At 55.9% G+C, this 25,329-nt stretch overlaps 11 protein-coding genes and 1 non-coding gene across 12 annotated transcripts; 6 read left to right on the top strand and 6 right to left on the bottom strand.

Annotated features, from left to right (window-relative positions):
* Positions 1–1,543: 1,543 nt before the first annotated feature.
* Positions 1,544–4,077, bottom strand: K452DRAFT_284654 (uncharacterized protein). The gene is made up of 8 exons (XM_033539979.1): positions 3,957–4,077; positions 3,561–3,674; positions 3,358–3,505; positions 2,787–3,283; positions 2,655–2,725; positions 2,527–2,599; positions 2,103–2,472; positions 1,544–2,054 (listed from the first exon to the last, which is right to left on the bottom strand). Exons 2-8 carry the CDS (start codon positions 3,646–3,648, stop codon positions 1,838–1,840), a joined length of 1,464 nt encoding a protein of 487 aa, XP_033400985.1. The 5' UTR covers positions 3,649–3,674; positions 3,957–4,077; the 3' UTR covers positions 1,544–1,837.
* Positions 4,078–6,251: 2,174 nt separating this feature from the next.
* K452DRAFT_266046 (uncharacterized protein) lies at positions 6,252–8,437 on the top strand. The gene is made up of 8 exons (XM_033538773.1): positions 6,252–6,385; positions 6,442–6,466; positions 6,521–6,580; positions 6,633–6,660; positions 6,716–7,061; positions 7,116–7,667; positions 7,729–7,986; positions 8,055–8,437. The coding sequence occupies exons 1-8, from the start codon at positions 6,340–6,342 to the stop codon at positions 8,144–8,146; spliced, it is 1,407 nt and encodes a 468-aa protein (XP_033400984.1). The 5' UTR covers positions 6,252–6,339; the 3' UTR covers positions 8,147–8,437.
* K452DRAFT_137304 (uncharacterized protein) lies at positions 8,276–8,742 on the bottom strand. Its single transcript, XM_033535351.1, has one exon. It carries the CDS (start codon positions 8,641–8,643, stop codon positions 8,404–8,406), a length of 240 nt encoding a protein of 79 aa, XP_033400983.1. The 5' UTR covers positions 8,644–8,742; the 3' UTR covers positions 8,276–8,403.
* A 512-nt stretch (positions 8,743–9,254) lies between these two features.
* Positions 9,255–10,537, bottom strand: K452DRAFT_316345 (uncharacterized protein). The gene is made up of 2 exons (XM_033543958.1): positions 10,220–10,537; positions 9,255–10,126 (listed from the first exon to the last, which is right to left on the bottom strand). The coding sequence occupies exons 1-2, from the start codon at positions 10,421–10,423 to the stop codon at positions 9,452–9,454; spliced, it is 879 nt and encodes a 292-aa protein (XP_033400982.1). The 5' UTR covers positions 10,424–10,537; the 3' UTR covers positions 9,255–9,451.
* Positions 10,538–10,723: 186 nt separating this feature from the next.
* On the top strand, positions 10,724–12,098 carry K452DRAFT_245058 (uncharacterized protein). The gene is made up of 2 exons (XM_033537967.1): positions 10,724–10,950; positions 11,019–12,098. Exons 1-2 carry the CDS (start codon positions 10,888–10,890, stop codon positions 11,994–11,996), a joined length of 1,041 nt encoding a protein of 346 aa, XP_033400981.1. The 5' UTR covers positions 10,724–10,887; the 3' UTR covers positions 11,997–12,098.
* A 367-nt stretch (positions 12,099–12,465) lies between these two features.
* K452DRAFT_137280 (uncharacterized protein) lies at positions 12,466–13,038 on the bottom strand. Its single transcript, XM_033535350.1, has one exon. It carries the CDS (start codon positions 12,812–12,814, stop codon positions 12,527–12,529), a length of 288 nt encoding a protein of 95 aa, XP_033400980.1. The 5' UTR covers positions 12,815–13,038; the 3' UTR covers positions 12,466–12,526.
* A 251-nt stretch (positions 13,039–13,289) lies between these two features.
* On the bottom strand, positions 13,290–14,264 carry K452DRAFT_221599 (uncharacterized protein; the record flags this gene model as incomplete). Its single annotated transcript, XM_033536523.1, has 2 exons — positions 13,290–14,031; positions 14,152–14,264. 2 exons carry the CDS (start codon positions 14,262–14,264, stop codon positions 13,290–13,292), a joined length of 855 nt encoding a protein of 284 aa, XP_033400979.1.
* A 1,935-nt stretch (positions 14,265–16,199) lies between these two features.
* Positions 16,200–17,846, top strand: K452DRAFT_295783 (uncharacterized protein; the record flags this gene model as incomplete). The annotated part of the gene is made up of 3 exons (XM_033541855.1): positions 16,200–16,257; positions 16,309–17,569; positions 17,624–17,846. The coding sequence occupies 3 exons, from the start codon at positions 16,200–16,202 to the stop codon at positions 17,844–17,846; spliced, it is 1,542 nt and encodes a 513-aa protein (XP_033400978.1).
* A 1,232-nt stretch (positions 17,847–19,078) lies between these two features.
* On the top strand, positions 19,079–21,428 carry K452DRAFT_137245 (uncharacterized protein). Its single transcript, XM_033535349.1, has 4 exons — positions 19,079–19,269; positions 19,323–19,418; positions 19,544–20,248; positions 20,306–21,428. The coding sequence occupies exons 1-4, from the start codon at positions 19,261–19,263 to the stop codon at positions 21,299–21,301; spliced, it is 1,806 nt and encodes a 601-aa protein (XP_033400977.1). The 5' UTR covers positions 19,079–19,260; the 3' UTR covers positions 21,302–21,428.
* On the top strand, positions 21,429–21,919 carry K452DRAFT_137238 (uncharacterized protein). The gene has a single exon (XM_033535348.1). It carries the CDS (start codon positions 21,555–21,557, stop codon positions 21,819–21,821), a length of 267 nt encoding a protein of 88 aa, XP_033400976.1. The 5' UTR covers positions 21,429–21,554; the 3' UTR covers positions 21,822–21,919.
* Positions 21,920–23,159: 1,240 nt separating this feature from the next.
* Positions 23,160–23,260, top strand: K452DRAFT_t38. Its single transcript has one exon. It is a non-coding gene; the product is annotated as a tRNA-Glu (tRNA).
* A 575-nt stretch (positions 23,261–23,835) lies between these two features.
* Positions 23,836–25,138, bottom strand: K452DRAFT_266029 (uncharacterized protein). The gene is made up of 3 exons (XM_033538772.1): positions 24,922–25,138; positions 24,420–24,703; positions 23,836–24,347 (listed from the first exon to the last, which is right to left on the bottom strand). Exons 1-3 carry the CDS (start codon positions 25,042–25,044, stop codon positions 24,131–24,133), a joined length of 624 nt encoding a protein of 207 aa, XP_033400975.1. The 5' UTR covers positions 25,045–25,138; the 3' UTR covers positions 23,836–24,130.
* Positions 25,139–25,329: the final 191 nt, after the last annotated feature.

Genomic DNA, 25,329 nt, shown 5'->3' with positions numbered 1-25,329 from the left:
CGGGGCTTCAACAAAAAAAAGTGTATGTCGGTCCTGATGTGTGTAGTGAATCGATTCGAGTGTTTGCGCGTCATTTTTGACGGGGACCTGCGTCGCTTCCATGGCGGCGCTTGTATCTGGCTCTGCTGGCCGTCAAGTCCGCCCAGAAAAGGCAGAAGATCTGGAAGGAGTCGGCGAGGCGGGGCAGTATTTGAAGGGCCTTTGACTAAGTAGATGCGATGACCCTTTGTCAGACGGGTCTTTGGGGGCGCGCGTCGCACATCGGAGTGGATTCGGCGAAGGTACGAGTACGAGCGGAACGGCCGGTTGAATGATTGGTCTTGCTTGGATGGAGTCGCGCGGTCGAACCAAGCCGGGCCTATCGGGTCAGCGACAGACAGGCTGGCTGACTGGTAGTGGGAAAGCGATGACGATGGCGGGAAACGGCTGCGGACGGGAGTAAGTCCGACGACGGCGTACTGGCAATAGGAGCGAGGAGAAGCAGGCGGTGAAGAAATGGAGGACGAGAGTCCATCCTGTCCGAAGATGTTAGATCCAGGTCGAAGCGACGGCGGGAAGTGAGCGGGTGCGGCGTGGCCTTTCCCCCTTCCTCTTCTGCGGGCGATCGTTGTGTGCGCTCTAGTCGGAAGTGGGCAGGCACGGCAGTCCTCTCATCAGTCACGGAGCTGCCTCCGCCAACGGTGGCTGGCCGGCCGTAATTGCTTTCTCGCTAGAGTTTCCCTACCTAGGAAGGGTGGCATCTCGCTTCAGGTTTGCGGGTGTGTCAGGAAGTGGGGGGGAGGGGGGGGGGAGCAAAGGTTCTTTTCCAAGGCCGAGTGCGCTTTGCCTACCTACCCGGAGGATGCTAGGTGTGTCGGTGATGGCGGCGATGCTGCCTTTGCCATGGTGATGAACGAACGGTCCGAGTAGGGAAACAGACGGGCAAGCAATCGTGGGCCTTGTGCTTTGTGCTCCCTCTGCGTGTGTGTGTGTGAAACTGTGTCTCGGTTCCTCAGTCATCATCACCGCAGAGGCGGAAGCGAGCCCATTCCACCGTTTGCGGGTCGATGGCTCCGTGCCGTGCCGTCCCGGTGACGTGGGGCATGTGAATTAAGGTTGGGTGGTGTTTGTAGTTTTTTCCTACTACAGTACATGCGTGGGCAGGTAGGTAGACGACCGCAGTTACGACCACACTCAACACCACCTCCTTAAGCACCGTTTCATCGGCATAATTAACCTCGCCATCCATCTCGTTCCTAGAAATCCTGGCCGCTACGGGGTAGGGAGTCAGTCCATAGCCCACTGCTTGTCCCTACCAGCACCGCCATCACCGTCATCACTAGAAATGGGACGTATTGTATACATTTTCCTAGAAATTTAGGTACTGCATATATCTAAGAGAAATCCGTAGGGGACATTTCTCTTACAGGTAGCTATATATTGGTTTTCGAAACAAATTGGCATACACTCGCTTCTACGTAGCACTCGCCGCAATAGGTCGGATATTTGGACGACAGCCGGAAACTGACGGGAAGAGCGAGTGTGAGTACTTTGTGGAAGTTGATCAGCGGCTGAGAACGCACACATCACGAGCACTGAGCAAGGCCAGAAATTCGCACGATATCTTGCCGCTCTCCACGAGCTGTGAATATCTCATTCATCGTCAAGAGTGCTAAGTAATGCGTCATCCCAGTGACGCGTTGGACCTGCAAATGGGACGGTGGTGGTAGGTCAAAAGCAGGGTCATTTGCCTTGCTCTGCAGACCTTGCAAAACTCGTCCGTCGCAGTAAACTTCAAACAAGCAAGAGCACCATAGCAAACCTTCGGAATCTCGGGGAGTCGTCATGATGCGGGAGCTCATAACGCAGTATTAGGCTGGGCGGTGCCGATACGCTGATCGAGGTGGTCGTAGTTGAGCAAGAGCTCTCTCCGTTCCCTGCGCCAGTTGTTGACGTCGAAGAAGATGTAGCAGCCGCGCTCCTGCTTCTCGCTCATGCGCTGTGGAGCCGGGAAGCTCGTGTCCTTCATCATCCACTGGCGAAGCTCCTTGTGCCAGCGCCAGTCGCGATTGAATCTACAATCCGTTAGCACAGTGTAATCCGATCAAGCTCCAAAGACATACAGTTCGCCTGCTGCAATCTCCTGCAAGATGTCCCTCGGGTACTGGTAGAATATCGCAAATAGAGTCTCATCGGAAAAGCTCGACATCTTCGTGTGCAGAGGTGGGACATTGGTGACAGTGTACGCAGCCGGCAAAGCGAAATCCGGCACAACAGGCCGTGAGCCAGGTTCCGCAAACGGAGAGCCGAAGCTTGGGTAGAGAGGTGAGTTGTCGGGGCGATTTAAGTCGAGACCCAAGACCGTCAGGTCTTGTCCGATGGCCAAACTGGAGTGATCTGCGCTCTCTGGTGGGATCATCGCCAACAGTCCTGGAAGGCCAAAGCGATCAATCTCACTCATCTGGGACAATCTAGTGTGGCCGAGACCTTGTTCTGCAAGACAGTCAGTGTCTGCTTCGGGAAGGCTTGATCGCTGTAGAAGCTCACCAGGCTTAGAAGGTGGTTCGACAGGCTGGCTGCCGTACGAGGCATTGCTTGCTTCACGTGCTCTTCTCTCTGTCTGGACGAAGTGTCAGCAAACTAGCGGACCATGCCGGTTATCCGGACTTACTGACCACTCTGTCCGCATCTCTCATGATAGTCTGCATACCACCACCGCCCAATGTTGCATGAGGTGATCTCGCATCTGCAATTCGCCAAGTCAGTTCTTCCAATTCTTCTCACTTTAGAGACCAGTCTTTTCTTACCTCCGCCTGCGCCAACGGAACCCTGCGTGCTGTTTGCTGGGCTTGACATTCCATTGCGTCCCTGGTGCATGTATGCTCCAGCATTTGCACCTCCTCCGTACGCTGCATTCTGAATCATTCCAGTCCTCCTGTCTTGGCCAATGTCACCGCCGCCCGCACCTCCCAGCGGCGGGAATTCTTCAATGTTCACCTGCTGCTGTTGCTGAGGTGCTCCCGAGAGCTGTCCTACGCCCGCTTGACCGCCAAAGCGGTAATCATCCATGCCCGCTCCAAATGGTGAGTGCGCAGAGGGAGGCTCATCTTGCGGCTGTTGTTGATGTTCTTGAGGAGGTGGTCTGTTCACTTGCGCAGAGGGTGGCTGAGGGGTTGCGCCTTGGCCTTGCGGTCGCTGCACTGGGGTATGCTGGGCGGTGCGGATGTTGGGATTCGACCATATCGCTTGAGCTTGGTTGTTTTGGTGATGCGTCTGCGGAGTTCCAGAGAGGGAAGGGAATTCACTATGGACAAAAGCTCAAGTCAGCCTGGTGCTTGGGGTACCATCTTCGGCTGTAGAAGACCGGCCCAAACTTACGAGGGATCTAGAGGGGTATGCGCCTGAGAGCCTCCACCTATCGTTTGCGCAAAGCTCGACAGGCCTGCCGTGTTGCCAGCGCGCGACTGCATTCCCGTCAAACCAGGCGCACCCGCCATCTGGCCGGTGAATCCCCATCCCTGGTGGCCTAGATGAAGCGCCTGTCAGATATGATGTCCACGCGGGGTGAAAGTGGCGTCTACCTAGCTTGCCGCCTTGTAATCTGCCCGTTTGCAACGGTCCTCCACGGCCCGCCGGCGTTTGCTGCGAAGGGAACATGTTACCGGGCATGTTCCGTAACTGTTGCGGCCCAGGTCCTATAGAACGACGAAGTTAGTATGTGATATTCTCCTTGCTTCGCGATTCGTATGGCCAAGACGCTCTGAGGCAGCCCCGGCGCTCTGAGGGCCACATGCCACTTGTCGGTTGGTCAACCGACTTGCCATGTACCAATGCCTGAGCTCAGCGACGAGCGAGGAGCTGCAGACCCCCCGGTAATTATGCATGGCTCATCCGGAGCTTCAGGAGGGCTTGCGACAGGCGGACGGCATGGCAATGCGGCGGCGGGGGGGATGCGACAAGCGCACGGGAGGACCGACCTGGCCGATTCATGGTTGCGTGACGATGTCTGCTTTGCAGTGTACCGTATGAGGTTCGAGGATCGAGGCGAGGCAAAAAGTACGTTTGAGTGAGGGTTGGCGGACGTGTCGTTTGCGTTGGCGCACAGCGTGCAGTAGAGAGGTTGTCTCTTGCCCGGCTGGGCTGGACGCTTGTTCTTCGGCGACGGAACTAACGGGCGATACCCTGCCACCCTTCCTGCAGACACCCCCGGTGCTTCAACACACACTTTCGACTCTCACCAATACCACCGGGGCAGCTTCACTTCAGCCACTTTTTGGTCGTTCATGTTTGCAATGAAATCCAGTTTGGTCGCAAATTTCAGCCTTCACGACAACACCCTAGAGTTACGGTTGTCATAAGCTCGAATAACGACATTGATATTTCTAATACACAACCTTGCGCAGTGAATACTTGTTCATCCAAAATCACGCTTGCAGGGTATAGATGCATCGCAGCATCGGAGTAGAGTTCGGTGTCTGTGCCTGAACTTCTGAGTCGTAATGCGTTGCCTCCGCAAGTACAGAGAGCTGGGTTTTCTGCGGCAATGCTCTTTACTCCACAACGGCCCCGTTCCACACCCTGTCCGTATGCACGTGTGAATGGAGTTGACTATAGATAGGTGGCATACACGTAGCTGTGGGGTGCGTGTTTGAGCTATGGGTCATAGCGCAGACCTCATCCTTTCAAAGTCAAAAGTACTGTTGTACAGGGGAGTTAGTAGCAGATGATAAATCTACAAAGTAATAGAAGGCACTTGATAATATTTTGCCTACCCTTTTTTGGCTTTTATGTCCACCCCCGTAATGCAATTTTTGTAACTTAAGAGTGCCTTTTCTTCTACTGTCCTGCCTTTACTCTAGTACTCCTGTGTGCTTTTATATATATGTACCCTCGTGCACTTCCCAATAATCCCGTACCTACGCATCCTTTGATCTCATAGCTATGTATTGACTACTGAGCGTAGTATTATAGCTATTTATAACTACCGAAGGAGCAACTATGAGATATAGTGGACTCGATTGTGTTGGCGGCTAAGAGGTGGACAATAGAACAAAGGACGGGTAAATAACATGGTGCCTAATGCAAAACCATGTGCGTAACTCGTAGATTTCAAGCAACAACGGCCAGCCAGCGGCAGTGTTAATTAAATGTTCTTGAGAGTACCATCATCTTTTAAAAAGTTGCATCTCTCAAAGCCCGCAAATCTGGTCTCTGATCTACGCAGCTATGATAACTGCGAGCTTAATGCTGTTTATGTTTACAATGACTATCAAATGCAGTATTTGAAAAAGGAGAGATGTTGCTCACGTCTCGTCCATCAGCTTCTTGCTGCGGTCACTGTAATGGACCTGGCTTTTCGGGAAATGGCGCCTTAAAAAAACACCACCGCCAGAGTTTCTAGTCCGACTCCTGGGCTTGATTTAGGTTGGCTTACTGATTTTATATTGCATAGGCCGATCATGGACAGTGCAAAAGCTAAGATCAAAGTCACGGGAGGACCTCCACGGCCTGTGGTGGGTGTGCGTGAAGGAGCGGAAGAGGATCGATGCTGGTTACGGCGATTACGAAGCTCAGGGGCGCGGTGATACGGTACCTCGACATGCTTTCCGCTGCATACATTGGTTTCCCACAGCACCAGCCCCCTAAACTGTGGCGTGCGGAGATGAGATGAGCATGTCCCTTCAGGGATGGGGCCCCGCGATTACAGCATATCCCGGGGTCGATTCTCGCCCGAGCCTTCAGTCGCAAGAGCCGCTTGGAATGTTCTTCATGGTGGTATGCGTGGGAGCATGCTCGGCAGGACCCAAGTTCGAGACTCGTAATGACCGTTGACGAGATTGTGACTGTGCTGATTGCTTGCAAGAGAAGGAAGTCGAAGCGGAGACGATAGAAAAAACGGCCGAGATGATGGAGTGAAGGCCACACTGGCAAGGAGCAGATTGAGGAGGCAGAACAGAGAAGCGAGAGCGTCAAGACCCCTTTGTACGGAAGCGGCGTGCAAGAGACGCGGCAGTATTGGCAAATCTATGGCTGCAATCCTAATGTCGGTTGCGACACGGGCAGCGGAAGGCAGGGCAGAGGGACATGTAGATTACTGTAGAGTATTTCCAAAGAGAGGGCAGGTGTTATTGACGCGGCGGACATGGGCCAAAGCGAAGGCAGCGGCCCGGCCAGGGCGGCGTGGCTCCGCGACTCATGCCGCCCCCTGCACGCTAATGACTGGCTTGAGCTCCCTCATGGCGAGCCCCCTCAATCTACCCATAGTCACTGTCCAACACCACCTGCCTCCGTCTTTATATTCTCCATTTTGACACCTTTCCTCTGCAACTTTCCCGTCTCCTACACCACCCAAAAGTCATCATGGAAGAAGTCGCCCCCGAGTACGATGTTGTTGTCCTTGGCACTGGTACTTACCCCGCCAACCCGCCCATGACCTCGAGGCAAACGCTGATTCTCTCCCAGGCCTCACGGAATGCGTGCTGTCCGGGTATGCACGCCGCTGACGATGCCTCGATGAGCTCCCCGCTGATGGAAATCGCAGTGTTCTGAGTGTGAAGGGCAAGAAGGTCCTTCACATGGACCGCAACGACCACTACGGCGGGTAAGTGACGACGTCCCTCAACCCATTACCCCTGTGCTGACATCGCCCGCAGTGAGGCTGCCTCTCTGAACATTGAAGCTGTATGCTCCCCTTGACCCGTTTGCATCCACACTCTGTGCTTACACCCGCGACTAGCTGTTCAAGAAGTACGGCAACTACGCCCAGGGGGAGGAGCCGTGGAAGAAGTACGGCCGCGTCAACGACTGGAACATCGACCTCGTCCCCAAGCTCCTGATGAGCAATGGCGAGCTCACCAACATCCTCGTCTCCACCGACGTCACCAGATACCTCGAGTTCAAGCAGATTGCGGGCAGTTTCGTCCAGCAGGGCAACGGCTCCAAGGCGACCGTTGCCAAAGTCCCCTCGGACGCTGGCGAGGCCCTGAGGTCCCCTTTGATGGGTCTGTTTGAGAAGCGCCGCGCGAGGAGCTTCCTCGAGTGGGTTGGTGCTTACAAGGAGGACGACCCGGCGACGCACAAGGGTAAGAATCCGCGCCTTTTTCGTGCGCCTAGCATTGGCTGACTGACGACATCAGGTCTCGACCTGAACAACGCCCAGATGAAGGATGTGTTCGACAAGTTCGGCCTCGAGCCTTCGACTCGTGACTTCATCGGTCACTCGATGGCCCTTTACCAGAACGACGACTACATGACGGCTCCCGGCATGACCAAGGACACGATTGAGCGCATCAGGCTCTACGTCAACTCCATGGCCCGCTACGGCAAGTCGCCTTACATCTACCCTCTGTACGGCCTGGGCGAGCTTCCCCAGGGTTTCGCCCGTCTGTCTGCCATCTACGGCGGTACCTACATGCTGAACGCCGACGTCGACGAGGTCCTGTACGAGGACGGCAAGGTCAGCGGCATCAAGGCGACCATGAAGGAGAGGGATGCTCCCGGTGAGGGCATGAAGTTCACCACCAAGTGCAAGAAGATCCTTGCCGACCCCAGCTACTTCCCCCAGAAGGTCAAGCCCACCGGCCACCTGCTGAAGGCTATTTGCATTCTGAACCACCCCATCCCTGGCACTGAGGACTCCGACTCTCTCCAGCTCATCATTCCCCAGAGCCAGGTTGGCCGCAAGAACGGTAAGCTTTAACGCCTGACTGCAGAAATGGGAGCATGAATCGCTGACGTTGGCATCAATAGACATTTACATCGCTGTCGTCTCCTCCACCCACAACGTCTGCCCCAAGGGCTACTACATTGCTATCGTCTCCACGATCGCCGAGACTGACAGCAACCACCACCTTGAGCTCGAGCCCGGCTTCGAGCGCCTGGGCAAGATCGAGGAGAAGTTCATGGGCCCCCCCATCCCGCTCTACCAGCCCACCGAGTCCGGCCAGAACGACAACGTCTTCATCTCCAAGAGCTACGACGCCACCAGCCACTTCGAGACCACCACTGGTAAGACACGCCCTGGCACACGGGACGAAAATTGGATGAGAGTGTATCAAGCTAACGTACTATCGCAGATGACATTAGGGACATCTACAAGCGGGCGGAGGGCCAGGAGCTTGTTGTCGAGGGTCTCAGGGACGGCCAGAACCTGGTTGCGGAGGAGTAGAGTAAGCTGCAGTAGTAGTAGTAGTAGTAGTAGTAGTAGTAGCAGTAGCAGGAATCTCGGGACGCTGAACGCATGGGTTGGGATTGAGGAGTGGATGGTTGGTTGGTTGGTTGCTGGCTTTCACATCACATCACACAAAGGCATAAAGGATTTTTCTCACAACAACAAACACACACCCGGACACACACACAGTGATGGGGATCCGTATGCTATGCAACTAAGACAGCCAGCATCTTTTTATTTTCAGGTAGGGAAATTCAAGGCGCGCGTGTGCGTATGTTATAAACACTGAAAGCACGATGAAAAGTAGCTTGTGTGACCATGGCATGCGCCATGTGTGCCAAGGTCAAGTTGGCGTTGCCCATGCCATGTGGGCGACGGGCAGCGCGGCCGGAGACTCCCGTGTCGATCAGGGGCCGCAGCGGGCTGCTTCCAGAAGAAGATAGGATGGAGATGGGCTGAGCGTAGAGCATGGGCGTGGGCGTGGGCATGGGCATGGGCAGGAAAGAGATATATTATACGATGGAGATGCCGGTGCTGGTGAGCGATGGCCTGGCCTGGCCTCTATGGCCTGGTCTCTATGGCCCAGGCCTGGCCTGGCCTGGTCCGTATCGTGCTGGACGCGCACACGGCTGCACACGGACGGGCCGGTCGCCGGTCGCCGGTGAGTGATTGAGGGAGGGAGGGAGTGTGCATGTGCCGACTGGGGATGCGCGGAGGCGGGTGTCGCGGCTTGGACTGCGCGGATTGGATTGCGCTGGGCTGCGTGCGGGGCGCAGAGGGGTCTTTGTGCTGCTGGGTGGTTGTGGTTGGCTGTGGGATGGGAGGGGGAGGGGAGGGTTCGTTGTTGGTGTGGTGTGGTTGTTATGGATGTAGGAGCTTGTATGTGTGTGTGTGTGTGTGCGTAAATATATAGACAAGGTTAGGTAATAAGCACCTAAGTCGCTTTGGCGGATCGATTTATAGCTAGCTAGCGCTCGTACATCGCTGCATAGATGTGTTGTTCGTGAGGGTAGTTGCCTGTGTAGAGGGTAACAATATTTACGCCCCCGACTTTAGTATATATATAGGTTTATACATATATATATATATATATATATATATACTAGACGGGTGTCGTCCTTGCCACGTGCCGCCTCACCGGTGAATTCCTCTGGTATTAGACAATAGCAAGCCTGCCAACCTCGCGGCCATTTTCTCGTTTCTCATATCGACATTCGTTGCAAAACCAAGCCCCAACCAAGCCCAACCCACCGTAACCCGACCCGGCTGTTCAGGTACAGGTATGTTGTAGAAGTAGTGTATCTACATCTGCCCAGCAATCCACTCCCACCACGCGCCAACGCCGGGGCCCTCCTCGCCAGTCACGCTCCCGGCAACCACGTCCACAACGACGTTGACCTCCTCCATCTGGCGGAACTCGAACTTGCCCTCGCCGCCATCGCCCAACCACTCGGCATCGGGGGCAGCGGCATCAGCGTCCTCGCCAACACCGACGTCCAGAATGCCCTTTGCGCGCGCGCTCCTGACCTTTGTGATCTCGGCCTCGAGCTGCGCGCGCACGAGCTGCGCCGGCAGCGCCGTGAACAGGTCGCTCTTGTTGGCGGCGACGAGCACCGGGCACGCCTTGGGCCCGCGGCTCGTCTTGGCGCTGGTGTAGCGCCGCTGCAGCGCGAGCAGCACGTCGTGCAGGAACTCTGCGGCTTGGCTGAGGGCGGCGGGCGAGGCCAGCGCGGCCGCGTCCACGACGAAGACGAGGCCCCGCAGGTTCGCCGCCGAGGCCATTGTGGCTGTCGCGGCGCTGCGCAGCTTCCCGTGCCCCGGTGTGTCTGTCAGGTAGGCTTGGCGCCCTTTGACCGCCGATGGGTCGTTCACGCTGCGGTAGCGCGCCGAGAACGGTGTGTAGTCTTGCGGCAGCGTGAGCGTGGCTTTGTGCACTGCCTGCGTGGGGTGCGTGTCGCGGGGCTGGCCGGTCTCGAGCTGTGTGGGAAAAGGTGGTGGTCAGTCACTTGGCTGTTGCTGCTGCTGCTGCTGCTGCTGCTGGAGGAGGCATTGGATTGGGCTGGGCCTTACGGTCGTGAGCAGGGCTGTCTTGCCCGCGGCGCTGGGGCCGAGCAGCACAAAGTTTGGGAGGCTGGCTGGCGCCCGCTGCCGGTAGATGTACATGTGCAGCAGCAGCGGGGCGCCAAAGGCCACGAGCACGGTGATGATGAAGGTGCTGAGGTGGGCTCCGAAGAGCTTCGTCACCCAGCTGTCGGGCTCGTACCACTCGACCATGGTGGGCGTAGAGGAAGGGGATTGAGAAGTGTGAGAGAGCTGGGGAGAGAAGAGGAAAAGGGACCGCGACGCCAGGTTGCGCTTTCGGAGGGAAAGTCAATGGCGCGAGCGGTGGGTGGGCGGTGCGAGGGGCGGTGAGGCTGCGCGCGCGGAGACGTGGAAATCGGCCCACTTTATCGCCTGCGCATCTTATCTACCATCTATCATGACATTGATGTGACTGCTACTTCACTGCTGCTCGCGCTGTCGTCGAGAAGCCGGCAAAAGACCAGCCCGATGCGGTGCGCCGAGCACGCGATGCGCTGCAGGAATGTCGTCCGAATGGGGAAGTGAGCTTGTCGTTTTTGACATCATCCGCCGTCATGACGCCCGCCATTTTGGCTGTACTACTCTCTATACATAAACACTGAGGAGCTCCTTTGGATCTGCTTGCCTGAGCTAACCATACACCATACACACTCACAATGTCGTTCCTCACCGGTAACAAGTTCGATCCCAACAAGGACATCCCCGACCTCAATGGCAAGGTACGAATACCTCCATGTGCTCGCAGTAGCATTCATAAAGGATGACAGTATGACTGACAGCCCCTCAGGTCTACGTCGTCACTGGCGGCTCAGCCGGCATTGGCTTCGGTATCGTCGCCCATCTCCTCCAGCACAACGCGGCCAAGATCTACCTGCTCTCCAACAAGGAACAGCACGCCGAAGAAGCGCAAGAAGAGCTCAAGAAATACGGCGACGTGAGCCGGGTCGAGTGGAAGAAGTGCAATCTCGAGGACCTCAGTCAAGTCGACCAAGTAGCAAAAGAGCTGTCCAAGCTCGAGCAGCTGGACGGCCTAATCTGCAACGCCGGGCTAGGCGTCGGCGTGTACAACGAGACGCGCGACGGCATCGACTCGCACATGCAAGTGAACCACATCTCGCAGTTCCACCTGGTCATGTGCGCGCTGCCGGTGCTGCAAAAGACGGCCAACTCGCGCCTGGTGCTGCAGTCGAGCGAGCTGCACCGCTCCATCTCTGACGTGCAGTTTGCGTCGCTGGCCGAGCTGAACCGCGACATCGGGCCCACCAAGCTCTACAACCGCACCAAGCTCGCCCAGGTCCTGTTCGTGCGCTCCCTCGCCCGCCACGCTGCCAAGGACGAGCTCGGCTTCACCGGCAACGGCACCGCTCACGGCCCCTGGATTAACGCTACGCACCCTGGTGGCGTGAAGACGGATCAGCAGGACCAGGCCGTCGAGGCCTACGGCACCCTCGGCAAGGTCGGCGTCGCGGCGATACGCCCGTTCCTCAAGGACCCTATCGACGAGGGCTGCCGTGCTGCGCTGTTTGCGGCTACGAGTGAGGATGTCGTCAAGGAGAAGATTCAGGGCCAGTATATTGTCCCTGATCGCAAGGTCACGGAGCCTAGCAAGGAGGCCCAGGACGAGGCGTTGCAGGAGTGCTTGTGGAAGCTCACGGAGCACTTGCTGATGGAGAAGGTGCCCGGTGGCTTGCCGTATGGGCCGGTGCATGTTGACAACTTGATGTTTGAGGGCGGGCTGCATGGGAATAGGCATACTGATAACTGAGGGAGATGATAATGGCGGTAGTTGTGGGTTGGGTTTAGGACTCTGGAGAGGGTGTTTGTAAGATGTGCGGGTGGTAGGCGAGAAAAAAGGATACCATAGCCTTTGTGGCAGTTTTATTATGCGTTCTATTGCTATACCGCGCTCAGTGCAAACAACCGCCTACCTTGACAATGCACAACAGCGTGTCCAACTCCTCCCACACATCCATACAAACCCAATCACTTATTATCCTCCTCCTCCCCTTCCAACAACAAGAACAGCCAGACCTAAGCCGAGTCACTAGTAGTATCCTACCGACTCGAGTGGTTAACCTCCTTATCATTTCCTCCCAATCTCGTCCATTACGCGCTACCAAACTCACATTTCACTCCTAATTAGTTCCCCAAATCTTAGTGCTATGTATGCATGATGTGTGTACCTATGCCAGTACACACACACCTCACACCCCACCTCAAGCCAGCAGTCCGCCCTTACTCCTACTCCTCGTGTATACGTAAATCTTTCAATCATTCATTCGCTCGCTTGCGCAGTTAGCAGGCTATCTCTCTCTGCTTCTGCTCCATAAATCCTCTCCCCAACCAACCCCTCTCTCTCTCCCCCGCGCGCACGACTCTAACCTCTGTCTCTCTACTTAAAGCAACCAAGCAATCAAAGCAAGAAAACAAGCAACCAACCAACCAACCAACCAACAAGCCCACAACGCCAACCCCATCATCTCTCCTATCGCGCCAATAAAACTCCAAATCTCGCTCTCCCTTAGAAGAAAAAACGTAGCCACAACCCTCCACGCGTCGCCGTGACGCCATCGTCATTGCCATAGTTAGGCTGTCTCCACGCAGCAGACACTCGGCAGTCGGGCAACCAGGTAGGTAGGTGGGTGGGTGTTCGCCAAAACGCGTACGCAGTAACCTAGTACGCAGTAACCTCGGACGTAGTAAGTAAGTAATCGTCAGTCACAATCACACCACCCCGGCGCGCCCTCTTTCCTTCTTCGGCCGTCCGGGCCCGGGCCCCCCCCCCCCCCCCGGCCTTCGCTTCGGACGAAGGTTCCCGCGCGAGGGCCAGGGTTAGGTAATAGGCAGGGTTCTGCTGCGCGGGAGCTGCCGCGGTGGATAAATACCCTCCAGACCCCAGTTGTCAGCGCTGTCGCGAGCGGTTTGGGGTCTGCGAAGTTTTGTGGCGGGATTGGGTCGTGTTTTTTCCGCTCCGTCGTCCTGCTCCGCCGTTGTCGTCGCCCTCGCCCCCGCTGCCGCCGCCGTGGTCATCACGATATCGCCACGCCCGAACGCGACCTCATACCTTCAGCACCACAGGATCCCTGTCCTCGAGCCGGCCCAGCAGCGATTTCCGCACGCGCATGTTGACGACGCCACCGACGCCGAACGCGGGGACAATGCGGCCCATGCGCGCCAGACAGCTAGCAAACCACTCGCGGCGGACCTTCTGCGCGCGCTGGCGCCAGCCCGCATCGTGGCGGTTATACAGATCCAAGCCGAGCAGGTGCATGGGCGTGCTGACGATTTGCACCGCCGCCGGCGCGACAAACTGCGCGGCGCTGGCGGCGTCGACGTGCTTGCGCAGCTTCGCGGCCACGGTGCCGCTGGCGTGGCGCAGCCGCTCGTCCAGGATGGGCGCTAGGATGGGCGGGACGTTGAAGCTGGCGAAGACGGTGAGGCAGTCGCGCAGCGTGAAGAGCGCGTATGTGGGCAGCGGGATGGCGCGCGGCGTTGCGCCGGGCGCGGCGAACAGGCGCGTGAACTGGCTGTCTTTGTAGAGGCAGAGGGCTAGGTTCGCGCTGCTGGTCGCTGCGAACTTGGGCAGCCCCGACGTGACCGAGTTCGCGGGCGCGTCGCGCAGCGTGCTGCTGACCGTGTCCAGCGTGTTGGCTGTCACGTACGTCCCGGTGTAGAGGGTGAAGATCAGGAAGAAGGGCCGGGTCAGGATGAAGGCTTGGGGCCGGGTCAGCAGCGTGCGCAGGCTGTTGGCCAGGCTGGCGCGGAGGGTCGCACGCCCAGAGGCGTTTTCGATAATGCTGCTACATGGGGTGTTAGCGGGTAAGTCGGGCAGTCATTCCGTTCAAAAGAGCTGAGGAGATCCATAGGTATCTGCGACCCGGGAGGTGCGCCGAGTCGGGACTCGCGCTTGGGAGACGTACCGGTCGATCATGGTGATGACTGGCGCTACAAGCACGCCCGCGCTGGCTGCGGCCGCGATGTCGGCACCGCTTCGCAGGCCCAGGTTGCGCGTGTTCCAGCTCGTCGACGACATGGCGCGTGTAGACTCGGAGGCCGAAGAGGTGGGCGACAAAGATATATCGGGTGGCCAGCGGCCGTCGCCAGAACGGCGCGCAGTTGGCGTCACTGGCGGCGGGGGGTGACTGGCTGGCGGCGCCTCTCGTGCTTCCGTTATCATGATTGGGGTTCGGCTTCGGCTTCAGGGTCCTGGCTCCTCGTTGGCGCTTCTTTCAAGAGAAGGAAAAACAGCATTGCGAATTCGAGGCCGGCGCTGGTGGGTGTTATAGATTGCTGTCGTTCCTGCCAGCTCCCAAACTAGTGACGCTGAGGGATGCAGCTCCATGATTCAGTGCTCCCCGCCCGCTGCTATGCGCCTCTAGCCGACATCGGCGCGTCCTGTTTGGGTAACGCATGAAAGTCAACACTGTTGGACCAGCTAATTCTTACAGGAGCACAATCCGTTTGGCCCCTGTCCTCTGCACTGTAACTCCCCCCTTTTCTCCCGCTATCTCTCAACTTCGTCGGCTGCGATGCCGATGCTCCATCCAAGCTACTCTGCTGCCTCTCCTGCGCACTACCCAACTCCGGGACCATATGACTCCCACCCCCCAACCAACGTCACCTGGAGGTGGGGCATATAGCGTAGCTATCGCAGCCACCCGAACAAGCTTACGATAGCCTGCTCGTCCGTGCGATCGCGACCTTGTTGAACGACTAGCTGCAGGCCGCTTCTCTTAAAGCGTCGTACCTAGGGCGCACGGGCAGCTCGAGCTTGTCCCACATCTTTACCCAATTTGTTGGACTAATTAGCTCCACGCCGCGTCTTTGCCTTGTTTGAAGACAGCCCGCAAATCCACTAAGCTTGTAGAGGCAACGCCGCTCTGGCACTTGGAGTTATCTTTTATATCATCTGGAAAGTCAGAGCCCGGCGATGTATCGTTGATAGCGCACGGCCAAGGATTGGTGCTGTTGACTCACTACGGTTGCGGATGTGATGTAGATGTTGTTCTTGTCTGCACAGTGAGCGGTGCTTCGCAGAAGCGAATGTTTGTCAAATCGCTATTAAAAAAATATTGATATACCTATAGGAGCATGGGTGTATTATCACAGCATTTTTAAATGCTCCCTGTTGGTCACTTCTTAGATCTAGAGACTACGCTCGTAGTTAGATGTTAGCTTATGAGGACGTGCAAATTATAACGCCCTCGGCCCGTAGATCTTTTTAAAGGTATGACCGGATCTCTCACGAGTGGCATTCCCCACTTCTCGCATGTAAGCAAGAAAGAGTATTCTGGAGAACACGACGAACAAGAACTAGTCAGGCTTGTAGGTGCAAGTACATCTGATCGCGCCTACGGATTCGCCGCTATCATCACTTTGAGCGGATGTAACAATGAAGGTACCAGGTCCAGATACAAAGAAGCCTGCCTGGACTGTAGGTCAGCAAGCATTCCTTTTGTTGTCAATGTCCAGGTAGACATGACCAGAGAGTAGTGATGCGATTGACCGAGTGAAGCAATCAGAAACACGCTCCAAAAAAAAAAATCTTGGGCTGAGACCAGATGGATGTGAGGTTGATCTGATCTGAGTCCAGTGCGGCAACGTGCATTAAGGTATTGTCGGCCGCGTTATCGATTGGCAGCGGGTCAACTTGAAACAACGCCGATCAACACCGGAGTTGGCAGCGAACAAGCTGGCCATCAACTATATCCCGAGTACCTATATACCTAGGTAGAGATTCAGTTTTGTTTGTGGGTTGATTATCTGGCGTTGACAGCTCACGTGCTCCGCTCGCTGGCGGCCGCGCCAAGCCGCAGAGCATAAGCGACCGCCCATTCCACCGCACCCTCATCACCCAGCTCCAGATCATGCAACAACACCCCTTGCCCACCAGACTCTCTTCCTCCTCACACTAATCCCATATCTTTCAAAGCCCCCTTGCCTTTTTCCAGAGTCAGCCGCCAGCACCATGTCAGCTTCAGTCCCTTGGCGCCAGTCACCTGGCGCGCCCATCGCGAACGCGAACAGTAAGTTCGTCGCTGACCCTTCGGTTCCGCTCACACTGACCACGGTTCCAGCTGCGCCCGCCTTCACTGCAGTCCACGCCCGTCGTACATTTGCCCGACCCGAACTCACCACACCCACTCCTTCCCCGCAACCGCAGCCCACTACAAAGAAAGTCCAGTGGCCACAATCCGTCCGCGACTATGTACAACGGTGTTTCGCGTCAGATGCCGCCATCCCTGGCATCGAGCGCAGAGACGTAGAACAAAAGCTCAAGAAGATCATCACCGAGGCGACCGAAGATGACATGCTCTACTCCATCAGCTGGGAAACGCACCCTCTGCCGCAGCAGATCATTCAAGCCGAACGGGCAGAAAGCGCAGGATTGAACAAGGCCCCTTGGCGCAAGACCTCGACGCCTGAAAAGAACATGATGAGCGACGGGAACAGGAAGCGGAAGTCTCCGGATTCCTCAATGACTGATGCTGACGGTGACTCTCTGCCACCATGGCGCAAAGCTAACAAACGTAAAATCGAGGAAGCCACGACTCCGGTCCGCAGCCTCGCCGAGAGGATGGACAAACGCCACCACATCAGCCCCCAGGTGCCCGAGGACGGATCAAGTAAGTACCAGATGGACCTCGAGAGGAGGAGGCAACGGTTCGAAAACGGCAAGTCAGGGCCCAAATCGCCCTGGAACTCCTCCCGTGACGACTCGCCGGCTGATGCCAATGACGGACCCGTCGTTGGCACTTGCCAAGATCTCGAAAAGAGATACCTTCGACTCACAGCTGCTCCCAAGCCGGAAGCAGTGCGTCCGTTGTCTGTGCTGGAAAAGACCCTGGAATTTCTAAAGAAAAAGTGGAGAAAAGAAAACAACTACTCTTACATCTGTGATCAGTTCAAGTCTCTTCGTCAGGACCTGACTGTTCAGCACATCAAGACTGAGTTTACTGTGACCGTCTACGAGATCCACGCTCGCATCGCGCTTGAACAGGGAGATATGGGTGAGTATAATCAGTGCCAGACGCAACTGCGTGCACTGTATGCGCAGAAGCTTGGAGGGCATCCCGCGGAATTCTTGGCATACCGTATTCTCTATTTCATTTATACTCAAAACCGGACGGGCATGAACGAGGTGTTGGCCGATCTAACCCCCGCAGACAAGACCCAGCCAGCAGTCAAGCATGCTCTAGACGTTCGATCCGCCCTGGCGCTAGGCAATTACCACAGGTTCTTCAGACTTTATCTCGACACCCCAAACATGGGCGCGTACCTGATGGACATGTTCGTCGGGCGCGAGAGACTCCTCGCCCTGGCTAACATTTGCAAGGCGTTCGTCACTACCCCCACCCCTTGACTGAAGAAATATTTGCTGACTGCCTCAAGATACAAACCTTGTGTCAAGGTCCGGTTCCTCACCGAGGAACTTGGTTTCGAGTCTGATTCAGATTGCGTGCAATTTCTTCTATCCCAGCATGACGATCTCTCACGACATTTGGAACAGAAGGATGAGGGGCTTGTGCTCTTCCACGCTCCCAAGGCCTATGTATTCTTCGAATCGGCAAAAACGGCAGCCTTTGGCCGCATAGACATCAAGGGACAGAAATGAGAGCCCGTACGACAATGTAGCGATGTTGTTCGCACCACAGCTGAGGATTGTTCCGTTCCGCCGGTTGTTTTTAATTCCCCTCCGTTCAACTCGACCGTCGATAGTCTAATAATTACTGGCGGCAATGTGTCGCATTCGAGCACTGCACCGCTTTGGATTGGCGTTACCAGCCATGGCTACCGGCAGCAATGCGTTCCTACTTGATGCGTCAACAGGCCCCCAGCAAGCCTCTGCGAAGGCCCAACGGACCGGTAGTGGCAGTTTCGCGTGCCCTCGAGGCTGCTTCCGTCCGGACGATGCGTCAGACCTGCCGTATGCTTCCGCGACGTTCCACAGGCGTGGTGGGCCAGAGGCTGCAGCTCTTGCCCGGCCGTATGTCCGGATCCGTGCCGTTGCTTCCTGTAAACGTGGCAATGACGTCCGGGGGCATCAATACGGCAGGTTCCTTTGTCCGGGCGGAATGCTGCAGCGGGTGGCGGAAAAAAACGACCAACGTGGATGGAAGAGGACCAATCGCGCTCCTACTGGTGACGGTAGCGGCGGTGGTTTCTTTGTCAGGTTTCTTTCTTTGATGTCACGTTGTTCCTTTGGGCTGGCGGGAGGGCGCGTGGGTCGCGGCGAGTGGGCGGCGCAGTGCAGGCTCGGCGCGCTTCCCCGACTGCACGTCGGGATGCGCAGGTACAATAGGCGTTGGGCCCGTGATTCGTGGGGAGGGCCAGCAGGTAGCGAAACTCTCGACGACCATAACGACATGCGAGTGATGGCCGATCGGCCAACGGTGAGGCGGGCGCGCCCGCGGGGGGGACCTGCAAAGTATTGGTTTTGTGACCTATGCAGCCGATGATCAAAGGCCTTGCAGCAGGCGTAGTCGCACGCACAGATCACGGCCCTGGCCCCCCGCCCACTCCCCGCCTTCGAATGCGCTCGAGGGCCAAGCTGCGCGTCTTACTGCCCAAGGTCGTGCCATGCCTCTCGCTCCCGCGCCTTCTCTGCTCTCCCACGATACCACCTCCTCTGCCGTGTCTGCCATTGTTAACTCTAGACTCTAGCGTGCGCGTCCATTGTTTCATCCCCGGTGGCTTGTTCTTGCGTGCTTCTCGTCATTGCCTCTGTCAAGGCTCATTCCAGCCTGCGCCCGACGCCCGCCGACATCCCTCGAGTCCCTCTGGCATTCACCCTCCCCCTTCAGCTCTTGTTAACTCGGCGCCTGCGCCCGGCTGCGTGCTTCTCGCGACAGCCTGCCGCCTCGACTGCCCCGCGACGACGCTAGCAGCCGTTCCTGCACCCGACCCGTCGGCCACAGCCTCTGCAACCCAAGCCCTCAAGACGCTTGCAAGCGGCTCTCGAGCGCCGGAGCCTGCCTCATTCAGCGCCTCGCTGGGACGTCGCGTCAGCCGTCCACCCTGTTGTCGTAATGGTGAGGGTAAGTACCGGCATGTGGACCCTGCGGGCGCAGGTGCTGAGCAGGAGTCCTAGTTCCGAAGATCCATGAAAGGCGAGAAGGCAGACTCGAAGCCGCACCACATATCCATCCCGCCAAAGGACGCCATAGCTATCGTGCCGCCCAAAAAGGTACGTCACCCACCAGCCCACCGTTCTGTCCGGCTGTCGCGCGCCTGCGTGGGCCAGCCTTACGACGCCCTCCACGCCATGAGGTCCACCGCGCCGAAATTGCCACTCTCGCTAACACAGCCCAGGTAATCAAAGCGCTCTACGACTACCAAGCTCCCAGCCCCGACCCAGCCTCCGGCTACCTATCCTTCTCCCAAGGCGACTTTTTGCACGTCGTCGGCCGCGAAAACGATCCCGATTGGTACGAGGCATGCAATCCACTGCACGGATCGCGAGGACTAGTACCAGTGAAATACTTTGAGCCGGTTGGAAAGACCGTCAGAGACAGTCGAGGATCAGCCTCTGAGCTCGTCAACCTACCGAGCGCGGGACACGACTCTGGTTACGCCGAGCCAGCCTCTGACCCCAAACCCGTTCGCATGTCAAAGTCATCCATGAAAGGAACCGGCGCCATGGTTTACGGAGTTGTCATGTACGATTTCAAGGCCGAACGGCCCGACGAACTCGAGGCCAAGGAGGGAGAGGCCATCATCGTCATTGCCCAATCGAACCCGGAGTGGTTTGTCGCAAAGCCCATCACGCGACTCGGAGGCCCCGGCCTGATCCCCGTTTCCTTCATCGAGATTCGCGACATGACGACCGGCCAGGCCGTGCCGGACGCATACGAAGCCGTGCAACGAGCTGGCGTCCCGCGCGTCGAGGAGTGGAAAAAGATGGCCGCAGAATACAAGAATGGCAGCATCCCGCTTGGCAAACTGGAAACGAACTCGCAGCAAAGCCTGCAGCAAGGCATGGAGAGAATGAGCATCAGGAGTGGTCGCGACAGCCGCGTGAGTGCTCCCAGTGTCTGTATTTGCGCGCAAAACTAACACGTTTCTTCCATCCAGGTTCACTCGCGCTCCGGGAGCGTCGCGCAACCCTATGGGTACCCGCCGGAAGAGGACGGGATGCTCCTCGCCCCTGTCAATGCAACCGTTCCTCGTTACTGTTTCGCTGACGACATTTTCTGGTTCATTGTTGAATGCCAAATGGAGGACGGCCGATACTGGGAACTTCAGCGCTTGTACCAGGCCTTTTACGACCTCCAGATTGCGCTTATCAAGGAGTTCCCGGCGGAAGCAGGCAATGTCGAAGGTATCGAGCGCTCGCTGCCGTATATGCCTGGTCCGGTTACCTACGTCACAGACAACATCACCAACGGTCGGCGCGTAAACTTGGACGAGTACATCAAGAACCTCTTGAGGCTGCCCCCGCACATCTCTCGCTGCAAGCGCGTGTGCGAGTTCTTCCAACCCAAGGATGGCGACTACGAGATTGACCCCACAGTCACCGCAGACGGTTACAGGAACTCGGGGGCATCGCAGCGCTCGGCCACTGACCACTCTGGCGGCGCGTCGCGGCAGTCCTCGATCAGCAACCTGCAACACGCGCATTCGCATGGCCAGTCCATTTCGCACTCACACCACTCTCACAGCCAATCTCAATCGAGCTACCACCACGCGCGCTCCGTATCACAGGCGCAATCCCTTCGCAGTCCCGCGCCGATGCTACGCAACAACAGTCACATGACGCAAGCTTCTCACGTATCTGCCGGCAGCACGGCTACTGGCACCGGTGTCGGCGCGCACAAAATCAAGGTCTGGTTCGAGGAAGACAACTGCGTCGTTATTCGTATGCCGGCGACTTTCCGTTTCTTGGACCTGTACCGCAAGTTGCAAGAAAGGCGCGCGCTGGAGAAGGGCGAAGAGGCAAGCGACGAGCCGTTGGGCATTGAATACAGAGATGACGCGGACGGGGAGTTCTATGGCATCAGGAACGATGAAGATCTCGCAGAGGCAGTGGCCAGAACTCCGAAGCTGGTTTTGTGGGTGAACGGGCAATAGACGGACCAAATTGGAGGTATAACGATGGCTGCGTCCTTGCGCTGGACAGACGCCTGGATGGGCGCGCGCTCCAGCAGTTGCTAGGCCTTTCTCGCCGTTCCCGCGAGAACTGGGCCTGTAGAGGGGAGATTTTCCTACAAAGCATACGATAAGACGGACGCAACGTTGCGGATATACCAAGGGAACATCAGGTGGGCGCAGTATCGCTTCTTTTCTTCGTTTATTTTTGATTTGTTTCTTTTTCACGACATGGATGAGCAAGATATCTTTTTCCTATTTGATTTGTCTAGTCTATTGTTTCATTTTTACTAACAGACACGGAGGTGCATGGATGGGGATGCTGATGGGACATACGAGACGAAATGGCGTCGCTGATTTTTGTTTCCGCGCCGCCTGTCCTCGCTCTTTGACGGATCTCCTTACATCCACATTTCTCATATTGTCTGCTTGTTTCGAGGCGTTGTTGCTGTTTTTAAGAGGTACCCCTGTCATTTCGGCTTTTTGTTTGTTCTGTCATTAGCGGCGTTTTCTCATGGCGTTTCCTGAACTACTTCGATATTTTCCCGCGTCCGTTCGTCCATCGCCCTGTCACCGCCGTTGTCGTCGCCGTCACCGTCGCTCACCTGAGGTCCCAATACGATATCGGGACCGATACCGCTACTGCGCCCTCACCGGCGCGGGGTCCCGCACGTGGCGCACAGAGCTGCCGATCCCGTATGGTTGGGCATAAATCCATAGGGCCCAGCAATACTAGCTTCCAGTACCCGAGAAAGCAATCTGTCCGGTCAACAGCAGGCCGGGAAGAGGGGCCGGCCGAGCAGCCAGCGGGTCGGGTCCGTGGCGGGCAGGACGCCAGGGAAGCACGCGCAGACGAGATGGGTGCCCAGCCCGATGTGGTTGGCGGAGCGGCTTTGTATGGTATATTACCAGAGTCCTCGTAGCTAGCTGGCAGTATTGCTTAACGCATGTGATTGATTGATTGATTGATTGCTGTCTGTCTGACTTACATATGTACATACATACATGTCCTGCCACGCCTTCCCTGTCCTGCCCTGCGTTTTATTGCCGCCCGCTGCACTGTGCCGTGCCGTGCCGTGTGGGCCTGCTCTCTGGACGCTGGCATACTGGCGTTACCGGTGCGTCTCTCGTATCTGACCCTGGATCATTTGTCCACCTTTTTCGATCATTTTCCCACCACACGTGATACTATCTATGAACGCATACGAATTACTCTTTCCATTGAGATGATCGTTTGACCCTTGACTTCCTTTATTTCAGTTTTCTGGTGGGATACACTTTAGCTTTTATACGTCTATGACTTATCATATATCCTTACGAATACTACAAATCATTTTACTAGGTATATATATAAATTAATCTACCTACTCTATTCCATCACGTCTATTTAGCACAACCACCAAAACCCAACTCAATCAAACAGCCAAACCTACCAAAAGCGTACACTCACATTGCAGACAAAGCAAATCCGTTCAACAGACGGGGAAATCGTCGAATGCTTACCCCACCACCAGACTGTGGGGCATCGTGTTTGCCAGACGGGTAGTTAGATAATAATTCCACGGCCGCGCCTCCGAGCAGCCAGATCAACGCCGTCGCAACCCCCATCCAGACGCGCGAGATTAATGAATAATCCCGCGGCTGCTGCCTCCCCAGGGCTCCCACGGACGCTCGGCCCGGCCGGTCCGGTTCCGTCCACAGGCCACCCGTCCCTGCACGCTGTCGGATCGAGCGTTTCTGGTTTCACGTCCGGTGGATTGCGCTGCTGATGCGAGGGTTTTGTTTCGTGGAAATAAATGTAAGTATATAGCCAGATTTGAGGAAAAACCTTTCATCAACATCCGTTGTGGTCTAGTGGCTAGGATTTGCCGCTCTCAGTATAAGAGCAACAACACTCTAACAGGTGCCGGCAAGGCCGGGGTTCGATTCCCCGCAACGGAATTCACTTTTGCTTTTTTTTTAAAATTTTTTTTTTTTTTCCCAGTCTTGCTGGAACGGGCCTGGGGTTTGGTTTTAGGTTTGGTTTTGATGTTGGTGGTGCTGAAGAGTGGGGGCCGTGCCTTCAGCGTATAACGAGATTCATCGCCTAACGAGATAAATATGCGTGTGTACAGAGTAGAAACGAAATCTTGTCAGGGTATCTATACGTATATATACGCCTAAAGATCTCCCTACTTATATCCAAGACTCAAACATGTAGTTAGACAAGGAGTGTTCTATGGAGACTGCTTTTATCTTTTATTATCTCGCTAAAAGGCGAATCTCTCTTAGCGATAAAGAGCGTTAGGTGCGCTCTAAGGCCCTTCTACTTATATCTAAAATTTAGGCTTATAGCTAGACAATGAATAGTCCGTAGGGACTGCTTATTATCGTTCCCTGTCTTGCTAGACGGTGAATCTCGATTATCGCTGACAGACGTTATACTACATTGCATTACACGTGAAGAACAAGAACATAAGTTAACTTGAGTCCTGTAGAGGTGGCTAGTTAGATGAACATGAAGACGGCTTTTTGTTATGTTCGGAATTTGCTCTATATATGCACAAACATTTACATCTGAGAGCCTCCGGTATCTGTCTTCGGACAAACCGAGATTTTATACTTGAGCCTCGACTTGGTGGCCAGCACAAGTTCGTGTTCATGAATTTCAAACGTCTCGACATACTCTTATCCAAGAGTGGGGTAGTCATGAATGCTTTCTCCCAGTCCCCGTTACTTCCCTCAATGGTATCATCTTTAAAGTGTGGATATGCCTCCGTTCAGGCAAACACTGTCCGACTGTTGGTATGTTTAAGATCTCGGTATAAGAGCTCAGTTTTGTCCCCCTACGACATCGGGCCTGTTGGCTATAGGTTCGAAGTGACATTTACATGCACTTCGGGGGTACCAGTGTGTTGGTTGAGGGAGACAGCTGTGGCTGCAGCTTCTACACTGCCGCGGACGTGGTGCAGAGGACTTTGGTTTTTCGGTGCGTTGGGGTGTTCTGGAGCGATTGTGGTGATACGTGTCAAAACTGTCGTTTCTAATGCTAGAATAAAGTAAATGTAAGCGTCCGGTAGTCATGGGCAGTGTAGTATAGTTGCACCGAGTGGCCTCATACACTTTATTCCACGGCGGTTGCTGCACCAAGAGATCTCCTTCGCGCACAAGCGTCAGAACAGCCGACACATCAGTCGATGCCCTGATCCGCTTGAGTATTTCCAGGGCTTCTGCTTCTGGCCTTGCTTGAAGGAGGCCGTATAGTTCCACCATCTGATCGCGCTCGGTCTGGACAACGTCGTATTTCCTCTTCAAGGTAACTGATCGTCTCGCCATGGGGTCGGAGTCGTAGAGGCAATGATAACTCCGCTGGGAGCATGGAGAGCAGGGAGTTTGTCCATCACACTAAGACGGCATAGTCAGCATCGACTTGGCAGAGACGGAAGCGGATGTTGCAGATGGTTGTATCTTTGCACATGGGAATAGGTCATGGAAACACGGATATACATTTCGAACCAACATCTGGCCTACTGCGGACGGTTACGTTCCGGATTCGTCTGACTCTTGCATCCCGCCTAGGGCTTCCTGGTATCCAGGCTTGCGCTCCCCCTTGACTCACATACTTTAATCTTTCGTCTCTTGCAGTTCCCGCAGGCCACTGGGACCATACTGCGCTTCGCCTTAGCCGTACCAGGTGGATGTGGTGGAGGCGGTGAATTGGACTTGCTCGCAGGATGTTGTAGCATTTTTTCGGCTGCAGAGGCGGAGGAAGCAGTCAGTCCGGAGCCAAACGAGTTTCCCAGCACATCAGCCAGAAGTGTAGAGGGAGAGGGGGTGGTGTGTAGGAGGTATGTCCGCGTCCCCGACGTCTATATAAACGGACGTGTTTGAGGTGACGAGGCAGTGACGTCTGTAGCGTCGGAAAGCGCACTTGCGCTGCGGGTATTCGTCGGACTCATCGTATCCGCGAGCGAATCTCCTCTTGCTCCCCTCATTCATTCCATCCATCTACGTTGTCCCGCCGATCCTAA

This window comes from Aplosporella prunicola (assembly GCF_010093885.1).
Source record: "Aplosporella prunicola CBS 121167 unplaced genomic scaffold K452scaffold_5, whole genome shotgun sequence".
In the NCBI taxonomy this organism is placed as follows: domain Eukaryota; kingdom Fungi; phylum Ascomycota; class Dothideomycetes; order Botryosphaeriales; family Aplosporellaceae; genus Aplosporella; species Aplosporella prunicola.
The sequence above is the reverse complement of the archived record's forward strand: the minus strand, read 5'-3'. Positions and strand labels throughout refer to the sequence as shown.

What these genes read in the sequence shown, in the direction of transcription:
- K452DRAFT_137280 (XM_033535350.1), bottom strand. Translation starts at nt 12,814, where the DNA reads ATGGCAATGACGATGGCGTCACGGCGACGCGTGGAGGGTTGTGGCTAC.
- K452DRAFT_137304 (XM_033535351.1), bottom strand. Translation starts at nt 8,643, where the DNA reads ATGCCCATGCCCACGCCCACGCCCATGCTCTACGCTCAGCCCATCTCC.
- K452DRAFT_284654 (XM_033539979.1), bottom strand. Translation starts at nt 3,648, where the DNA reads ATGCCCGGTAACATGTTCCCTTCGCAGCAAACGCCGGCGGGCCGTGGA. An exon ending in TGAGAGATGCGGACAGAGTG is followed by an intron (nt 2,600 to 2,654) that starts GTCAGTAAGTCC and finishes CACTTCGTCCAG; the next exon opens with ACAGAGAGAAGAGCACGTGA. An exon ending in CGAACCACCTTCTAAGCCTG is followed by an intron (nt 2,473 to 2,526) that starts GTGAGCTTCTAC and finishes ACTGTCTTGCAG; the next exon opens with AACAAGGTCTCGGCCACACT.
- K452DRAFT_266029 (XM_033538772.1), bottom strand. Translation starts at nt 25,044, where the DNA reads ATGCTACAACATCCTGCGAGCAAGTCCAATTCACCGCCTCCACCACAT. An exon ending in GCAAGAGACGAAAGATTAAA is followed by an intron (nt 24,704 to 24,921) that starts GTATGTGAGTCA and finishes ATGCCGTCTTAG; the next exon opens with TGTGATGGACAAACTCCCTG. An exon ending in CAACCGCCGTGGAATAAAGT is followed by an intron (nt 24,348 to 24,419) that starts GTATGAGGCCAC and finishes ACTTTATTCTAG; the next exon opens with CATTAGAAACGACAGTTTTG.
- K452DRAFT_137245 (XM_033535349.1), top strand. An exon ending in CTATCGTGCCGCCCAAAAAG is followed by an intron (nt 19,419 to 19,543) that starts GTACGTCACCCA and finishes AACACAGCCCAG; the next exon opens with GTAATCAAAGCGCTCTACGA. An exon ending in GGAGTGGTCGCGACAGCCGC is followed by an intron (nt 20,249 to 20,305) that starts GTGAGTGCTCCC and finishes TCTTCCATCCAG; the next exon opens with GTTCACTCGCGCTCCGGGAG.
- K452DRAFT_266046 (XM_033538773.1), top strand. Translation starts at nt 6,340, where the DNA reads ATGGAAGAAGTCGCCCCCGAGTACGATGTTGTTGTCCTTGGCACTG. An exon ending in ACGGAATGCGTGCTGTCCGG is followed by an intron (nt 6,467 to 6,520) that starts GTATGCACGCCG and finishes TGGAAATCGCAG; the next exon opens with TGTTCTGAGTGTGAAGGGCA. An exon ending in CGCAACGACCACTACGGCGG is followed by an intron (nt 6,581 to 6,632) that starts GTAAGTGACGAC and finishes CATCGCCCGCAG; the next exon opens with TGAGGCTGCCTCTCTGAACA.
- K452DRAFT_316345 (XM_033543958.1), bottom strand. Translation starts at nt 10,423, where the DNA reads ATGGTCGAGTGGTACGAGCCCGACAGCTGGGTGACGAAGCTCTTCGGA. An exon ending in AGACAGCCCTGCTCACGACC is followed by an intron (nt 10,127 to 10,219) that starts GTAAGGCCCAGC and finishes TTTCCCACACAG; the next exon opens with CTCGAGACCGGCCAGCCCCG.
- K452DRAFT_137238 (XM_033535348.1), top strand. Translation starts at nt 21,555, where the DNA reads ATGAGCAAGATATCTTTTTCCTATTTGATTTGTCTAGTCTATTGTTTC.
- K452DRAFT_245058 (XM_033537967.1), top strand. Translation starts at nt 10,888, where the DNA reads ATGTCGTTCCTCACCGGTAACAAGTTCGATCCCAACAAGGACATCCCC. An exon ending in TCCCCGACCTCAATGGCAAG is followed by an intron (nt 10,951 to 11,018) that starts GTACGAATACCT and finishes ACAGCCCCTCAG; the next exon opens with GTCTACGTCGTCACTGGCGG.